The sequence below is a fragment of the Ipomoea triloba genome, chromosome 6, assembly GCF_003576645.1.
Source record: "Ipomoea triloba cultivar NCNSP0323 chromosome 6, ASM357664v1".
NCBI classification, from domain to species: domain Eukaryota; kingdom Viridiplantae; phylum Streptophyta; class Magnoliopsida; order Solanales; family Convolvulaceae; genus Ipomoea; species Ipomoea triloba.
The window spans coordinates 10895264-10902957 of record NC_044921.1 but is presented as its reverse complement, the minus strand read 5'-3'; the positions used below and the strand labels follow the sequence as shown (position 1 = coordinate 10902957).

Genomic DNA, 7694 nt, shown 5'->3' with positions numbered 1-7694 from the left:
GTGTAGGGGGGGGGGGGGGGGGGGGGGGGGGGGGGGGAGGGAGGGGTTGTGAGTGAGAAGTAATTGTTGCATACCTTTGTGTGTTTGAGAGCACCTGATAAGAACCTGCTTACTCTTGTTATGGTTTAAGGTTTGAGATTAGGTGGACCCATTGTGAGGCATACATATTGATCGTAGTGCAATATAGGATTGCGGAACAAACAAAATGAATTTGTTTAAGATCGTACTCATGGATTGGAGTTAGGCATAACTATCAAGGTAACTAGGTACAAAGTTAAAGCATTAATTGGAAGCTAAGTAATTGTAGGGAATAAGAGTGAATTGATATTGGAAAGATAATGAAATAACAAAATAGGGATTGAAACGGGTATACATTGATGTCATGCCAAAGCTAAGAATTAAGGGAAATGGAACTCATCTTTGGGTTCTAAGATTGCCAAACACCATCTTGGTGTACTAACATATATACCACTTTCGTGATCCAATGTTAAGCCGAATTAGAATATATGGGTTGTCCGCTTTCGTGACGCTACCAAGCCCCCTCATTAGGCACGACCAATCTTGACATTTTACATTCCCTACTTTCGTAAGTAAACTCAAAGGTCGTGAGATGAGGTTTAAAAGAAGTGGCGGCTAAGAGACGAACCTCACTAGAACAAGAACCATAAAATGGGCTTCAATCCCTCTTATGCAATAGGTATGGAATACAATGTTTACCTCTACCCAATCCCTACACTAAACTACTCACTTATCATAATTACAAATAACACAAGATCATTGGCAATAAACATCATTCTAATAATAAATGAAAGATAGATAGTGCAATAAATAACACAATAAACTAAGGATTCACAAAGTAGAATGATAAACACAAGATTAAAGGATAATCTAAGCTAAGAATCACAAAATATAAGTTGATAATGTAAAATAACAAAGAAGAAAATAAAAATGACCTAAACTAGAAATTCATCTCTATTGCTACTTAACATAATCTCATTTGTGCATATTTTTCTTCTTGATTTGGATCTTCTTTTGGGCTTAAGTTCATTAAATGGTCATTTTCAATGCGTATTTCCCTGATTTCTCATGTAGATATGGTTTAATGCTTCATTTGAGTGTTTTTATGGTCTTTGTTAGTGTTTTGAACCCATTGTAGATCAAATGCAAAATCAAGGGAAATTTTTCAAGCATGCTTGGAGCAAAAAAAAGAGGGATAATGTTGATATTGAAGGCTCGACGTGTCGAGCATTTTCCTCGACGCGTCGAGTTGTTCCAGTGTGCGATGTTTGAGCCGAGATCAAGGCTCAACGTGTCGAGAGTTTACAGTGAGCAACGTATGGGCGAAGAATCAAGGCTCGATGCGTCGAGCCCCTGTCTCAACGCGTCGAGGAGTTTTGATGTGTGAAATTTCAGCCCTGCAACATTTCCTATTTTACCCCTATTTGGCATAAAGCCCATCAAGGATACCGCCCTGTGATACGTCAATAGTATTTAGTCATATCTCCCTCATATGAAGTCTAATCAAGGTGAATCAAGTGCCTTTGGGAAAGCTAAGAGAATTCCCTACAAATTTTGTGTTCAACCATGGTACTTAGGCGACATTTTCAAGTAGTAAGGGATACAGCCAGTGACACAACCGTGTTAGTTGAACACTCTAAGGGCTTCAACTACTCTAAGAGATTCATCTTTACATCTCGGAAAGGCTTGGAATCAAGACTTCTTCATGGATTAAAGGGGGTTTCCTTTGCTCTTCAATTGTACTTGTTTTGTTGCTTCTTTAATTTCCTTTGAGTTTGTCTCCAATTTTAGAGGCTAAATGCTATAGTACTTGGATTTATGGTTAACCCTAGGTTGAGATTTTATTCTTGATTCTTTATTGCTAATTTATAATTGTTTTTCCTCTAAATCAACTGTGTTCTTTATTGGTTTTGAATCAATAATTACTAGCTTATTGGATTCTTGATTGGTGCATAAACGTTGCAGTAGAGATATCCTTTGTGAGTGTAGATCCCCTCAATTAGGAGTGGATTGAAACCCTAGAGGTAGGGTGACATCAATCCTTTGTGTTCAAGTCAAATTGTTTAGTAGAACTCACAAAACGTTAATGCAATCTTTAGGAATATTTTTATTTAGAAGGGATTCTAATTAATCAACCTAGGATTAGTTGTTAATACTCTTGAGAAAGATATTAGCAAGAAATATACAGTCTCTTGGTCTTAGGATTGAACAATTGTTATTGACCTGTATCTTTAATGGTCAATGATATCCTAGGGATCCATAGATCCAAGTGCCCTTTTCTCACTAGTTAAGTAGTATAAGTAGTAGATCTTGTTGTTAGAGAGGGGGATGCTATGTTTTATTACACAAAAATTTTCTTGTATTAAACTATTGTTACTTACTTATCTGAATATACACCGGTAACATTTGTACCGTCAACTAGAGTATGTAGAAATCATAAGGGGACTTTTTGACTAATTTTATACAAATTTAATAGTTTAATTGCTCCAAAAGTTAAAACGGTAACTTTTTAAAAATTAACTAGGGGTCGCATGGGCAGCTCAATTTGAGTTGATCACATGTGTAAAAATTTGAAAAAAAATTTCAGGGTCGAGTCTCACTAACAGGACAATGTGAGCTGTAGCCCTATTTTAGTAGATTAGGCTTGGTAAGTCTAAGCAAAGTATAGCCACGCTGACTTACTTATGATTTACACTTTTGAGGAGAAAAAAATCAATTAGAAACTAAAACTACTAGCAAACAAGGTACTAAAATTACAATATTCCCATTCATTAATATTTCAATTATATAATTTATAAGACTTCAGTTCAAGCAAGAATTATCCAGATTTCAATCATTTCCAAGATAAAGAGAAGCATCATTGCTTCACTTATTGCCTGTCAGCCAGAGAAAATGGAGAAGTTCCCGCAATCGTCCGCGCCACCGCTAGATTCCCGCAAATTGTCCAACAAAATCACCGAAATCGCCGCCGGCGAAGCTCACACTCTCGTTCTCACTGGTAACTGGTTTCAATCCTTGTGACTTATCAACTCTGTTATATCTGTTTTACCTTAATCAATATTGTTAGTGGATCAAGTTTTCCTTTTTGTTTCTCTACAGCGGATGGGAGGGTTTATTCTTGGGGTAGAGGAATGTTTGGCCGGCTCGGCACCGGATCGGAGTTCGACCAGCTATTTCCAGTCAGAGTTGAATTTGGGTCTGCACCGGTTAAAATTGTGGCTATTGCCGCTGGGGCTTATCACAGTCTCGCGCTTGCAGGTTCACCATGATCTTTTTTATACTGTTTATTCTCCTTATTTATAGACTATAATTAAATAACCAGCCGTGAGTGCTCCATCCTTAAAAAGGTCGGGAGTTCAAAAAAATCAATATGACCATCATTTTGTGCTTAATTGGGCCAGCTTGGTACCAACCGGGATTAGTCTGAGTATGGTACGAGCTTAAAGGTTTTGACGTCGCAATCATGAATAAGTTATTTTCATTCTGAGAGTCCCAAGTAAAATGTCTACATTAAAAGTTTAAGTGAGTGAGTACAAGTTGGAGTACAAATGGGGAGTCCAAGTAGCATTTTCCCACTTTTCGGTCTCACTAAATTGATGAGTTCCAAATGGGAAGGTAAAAGATAGAGGCCAATCAGTTCATTAGCTATTATTGTTTTCTACCATGTGAAATTATTGACTTATGTACAGGGAGGACTATTCTTTATCAATTACTTGTTGTATTTTGCTGTTATGTGAAATTTATGTTCTATCTAATGGCAATAATGGAGAAAAACCTGTGTAGTTTTTACCTTTTAACAATGTAATGTGCATCCAGTTAATGCATTAGCACTATATTCTTTTGAAGTACATCATTAATAAACTTACCAAATTGTGAATTTTTTTCTTTATTTGCAGCTATATTCTTTGGATTGTCTTGTGCACACCCCTTTTCCCCTTTTCTATTCTGTCAGACTGATTGAAATATGACTTTTATGTTTTTCATTTTTTTTACACATATAAACTCAATGAGATATGAAAATGTTGTCAGTTATTTATTTCTCAAGAGAAGTTCATGATGTAAATAAATATGTAGTAAAATGTTTTCTCAAAGTGAAAGCTCTTGATTACTATTATGTGGGATTTAAATCAATAGACTAGCATTAATACTCTTAACTTCTGTATTCTCTTTTCATTTGTGTCATTGCAGATGATGGATCAGTTTGGGGCTGGGGTTACAATGTCTGTATCCTTTGGAGAAATCTTTTTACATTTTAAACATTTGTCCAATACCATCACCTGCATTTGCTTCAAAAATTTGAATTTCCATTGTTTATTCATTTTTTATCTTTGACTGCAAAATGGATGGCCAACTTGGTGGAAATGGAGAAAATTATTTAGCTCCTCATTTACTGGATGGATTCCTTGGGTTGGGTTCCCCTAATACAGCAGGAGAGGACTCAGAAAGGAAGACACTGATGGTAGGTTTTTCTCATGATTGACCCTAACAAGAACTAGGAGTAGATGAATAGTCAGTTACTCTTCTTTTACTTTATTGGTCCTTAATAAAAAGTTGACCCTAACTAGCTTGGTTGGCGTGAGTGGCCATGCACTCTCATCCCTTAAGAGAGCTTGGGAGTTCAAACCCCCTCTCGTATGGAAAAACCAATTTGGCCAGCACTTTGCCCCTTAATTGGGCTGGCCCGGTGTGAACAGAGATTAGTCTGAGTATGGTAAGGGTTAAAGGTGTTTCCTATAGTAAGGGCCTACTTTGGACACCTCGTGGTATAATCTAAAAAAAAAAGAGTTGACCCTTATATTTATTTCCTGCTCAGATTTCTTCGGTCAAAGCTGGCGCAATGATGTCTGTGGCGATTGACAGTCTTGGGGGTCTATGGATTTGGGGCAATTGCCCTCAGCCACAAAAAAATAAGTCTACTGAGGCTGAATTCTCTCTCACCTGCACTTTTAATCCTGTACCTGTCTGGAACTTTCATGGACACACTGTTGTTAAGGTGGCATGTGGAAATGAGCATGTTGTGGCATTAGTGACTATTGGAGAAACATATAAAGGGAATGATCTTGTCTGCTATTCTTGGGGTGGCAATAGCCATGGCCAGTTAGGTTTGGGAGATAGGGAGGGCAGGCTCTTTCCCGAAATCATCGAAGCCTTTAATTCAGAATCTCCTTGGACTGTATATGAGGTAGCATGTGGGTCTTACCACACAGCTTTACTAGCGCAGAAAAGCCCGAGTGACATATTAGAAAGTGTATGCTGGACATTTGGCCTTGGCGATAATGGCCAATTAGGTCAGGGCACTACCCAAAGTTATTTTTCCCCTGAACCTGTGAAAGAGTTGCCAAGAACTGCATTTCTCATTTCTGTTAACTGTGGCTTATTTCACACCAGTGTTGTCTCATCAGCTGGAGATGTATGGTCATGGGGAATGGAAAGAGGCCTGGGCCTGTGCCCTGATGCAAGGTTTATCGGAACTGAAACGGGTGATGCAATATTGCCCTTGTTGATTCCTTGTAATGAGCATTATGGGCCTAAATTTCCAGAACCTGTTCAAGTTGTGTGTGGTGCAGCCCATACTGTTCTCCTTGCGGATTCGGGATACAAGCTTTGGTCTTGGGGCAGGGGACGCAGCGGGGTCCTTGGAACTGGGCAAACAACTGATTCTTTTGCTCCAACTGGTGCGATGTGGCCGCCTATAGACGAGGATTTCAAAGAGGAGGTTTTAGACGATAATGATAAAAACGAAAAAACTGAAGAAAAGAAACCTAAGGACAATGTTGAAATGGAGAAGAAGTTATTGGACGCAATGGGGGAGATAAATCTACTTCAATCCAAACTTTCTGTGATGGAAAGGTATGCTAGCATCCTGCACAGCTCTATCTTTGGGAGACCTTTTCAAGAGCAAGACATTCCTGCCTCACTGCAGAGCGGAGGCGCATTTGACATCGCAAAGGAGTGGGAAAACATGTTGGAGTCATCAGATCGTGGCAAGCTCGTGAGGTTAGAGATGTTTTACCGCAACATGCTTGCTGGTGTCAAGGATAACATTTTGAAGAAACGGATCAAGGAGATTGTTGTAGACTGCCTTGGCTCCTCTCGGTAAAGGAATGACACAATATGTTTGGCTACAATCTTTAAGGTACACACCATCACCTTGTGATTTTCTTTGGCTACCTTTTTGATGATTGCATCCAAAGTCCCTCCATGCATGCATTTCTTCAGTTCTTCAAGCGATACTAGTTTTTGTATGTATACTCAATATTGTTTGACCAATATAATCAAGCAGTAGTGAGTTATATTGCCTTGTAAATGCGGATCACTACAAAATTATTGATGATATTGATGATTTAGTGTGGTGGTGAGGTAAAGATGATGTTGAGTTGCGTTGTGTTGGGTGGTGGCCAGTAAAGGGCCTAGTCCAACAATTACAGGCGTTTGGTTTGAAGGAATTAGGGAGAAAGAAATTGTAATTCGGTGGGGAAAAAAATAAGGTGGATAAAATAGGAATTCAAATTACTTTATTTGGTAGGGAGGAATAGAATTATTAAGAATGAGAAGGAAATAAGTGATATAATGATGATGATGATGATGATGATGATGATGAGGAGGAGGAGGAGGAGGAGGAGAGGAGGAGGAGGAGGAGGAGGAGGAGGAATGATAATAATAACAATTTAGTCATTTTTCTTGTTTTTTCCCTTTCCCAACTGCCTTGAATTCTGTTTCCTTAGGTATACATGAATTGCAAGTTAACAAAAAGATGGAATTGCAACACGGAATTGTAATTCTCTCCAACCAAACTCTGTAGTTTCTAGCTCCGTTGAATTTCATTGTAATTGAATTGCAATTCATATCAACTAAACATCTGTGGCTAGGGGATTGTTGGGCGGAGGCCGGTGAAGGGTCAACCCCAGTACTCAGACTCTAGAAAATGTGGTGGTATATAAGGAAATGAAGTTGCGCCTTCGTTGTAAGTATAACTTTTGACGTAGTGGTAAGCGCATTGATGATGCTTTTATGATGTTAATTGGCCATACAAATTTAATCAAGCGCACAGTTGGCTGCAACCAACTCTGTTATACTGATTTTATATTTTCATATAAAGAAAAGATACATCAAATTTAGATCAAATTATTCTCATCCCAACAGAAATTAGATGATTGAATTGAAAGAAAGATGATACTGATCTGATCGAGTGTCCAATATAATGTGACAATCAATGGTAACGCAAAAAACATATGTGATAGTGGCAAAAACTCAAAAGGCAACCAACAAAGGAGAAGGTGACATCTGATACCAGGCAAGACAATAAAATGGCAGAGAAACTCATGAAAGGTTCCTAGTTGCATTGTTGTGCTATCCATATCATTGAAGTATAACTATGCTCTTTGTCTCACAAAAGATGTTTACATTCCGTTTTAAACAAAACAGAAAGAATAAGGAAAAGTATGTACTTATTATTATTCCATCCGTCCCATTATATTTTATGTGTTTATTCCTTTAACGAAGTTTGACTAAAGTTATTTTTACTTCAACTTTTCATAATATTAAGTTTTATATTAGTAATTTAGTATATAAAATCTATATATTTAAAAATTACATTAAAAGTACCATTTTTTTTTTGGAATCATATTAAAAGTACTATTATACATAAAAAGAATAATTTAAAAAATTAATTTAAA

General features: G+C 37.6%; 1 protein-coding gene across 5 annotated transcripts; it reads left to right on the top strand.

Annotated features, from left to right (window-relative positions):
• The first annotated feature begins 2828 nt into the window (after positions 1-2828).
• Positions 2829-7475, top strand: LOC116021874 (ultraviolet-B receptor UVR8). 5 transcript variants are annotated; one of them, XR_004099090.1, is made up of 7 exons: positions 2829-3016; positions 3118-3276; positions 4207-4242; positions 4362-4477; positions 4832-6154; positions 6888-6982; positions 7260-7475. XR_004099090.1 is itself a non-coding variant. In XM_031262383.1 (6 exons), the coding sequence occupies exons 1-5, from the start codon at positions 2911-2913 to the stop codon at positions 6116-6118; spliced, it is 1704 nt and encodes a 567-aa protein (XP_031118243.1). In that variant the 5' UTR covers positions 2829-2910; the 3' UTR covers positions 6119-6154; positions 6888-7143. The 5 variants fall into 5 exon arrangements, 2 of the variants coding, with proteins under 2 accessions (XP_031118243.1, XP_031118245.1); XR_004099089.1 differs by having other exon boundaries at positions 7162-7475; XR_004099088.1 differs by having other exon boundaries at positions 6888-7006; positions 7162-7475.
• The last annotated feature ends 219 nt before the right edge of the window (positions 7476-7694 follow it).

Bases quoted from the DNA above. Each gene is read 5' to 3' on its own strand.
- LOC116021874 (XM_031262383.1), top strand. From the start codon at position 2,911: ATGGAGAAGTTCCCGCAATCGTCCGCGCCACCGCTAGATTCCCGCAAA. The intron at 3,277-4,206 runs GTTCACCATGAT...GTGTCATTGCAG, and splicing joins TCACAGTCTCGCGCTTGCAG to ATGATGGATCAGTTTGGGGC. The intron at 4,243-4,361 runs GTATCCTTTGGA...ACTGCAAAATGG, and splicing joins GGGCTGGGGTTACAATGTCT to ATGGCCAACTTGGTGGAAAT.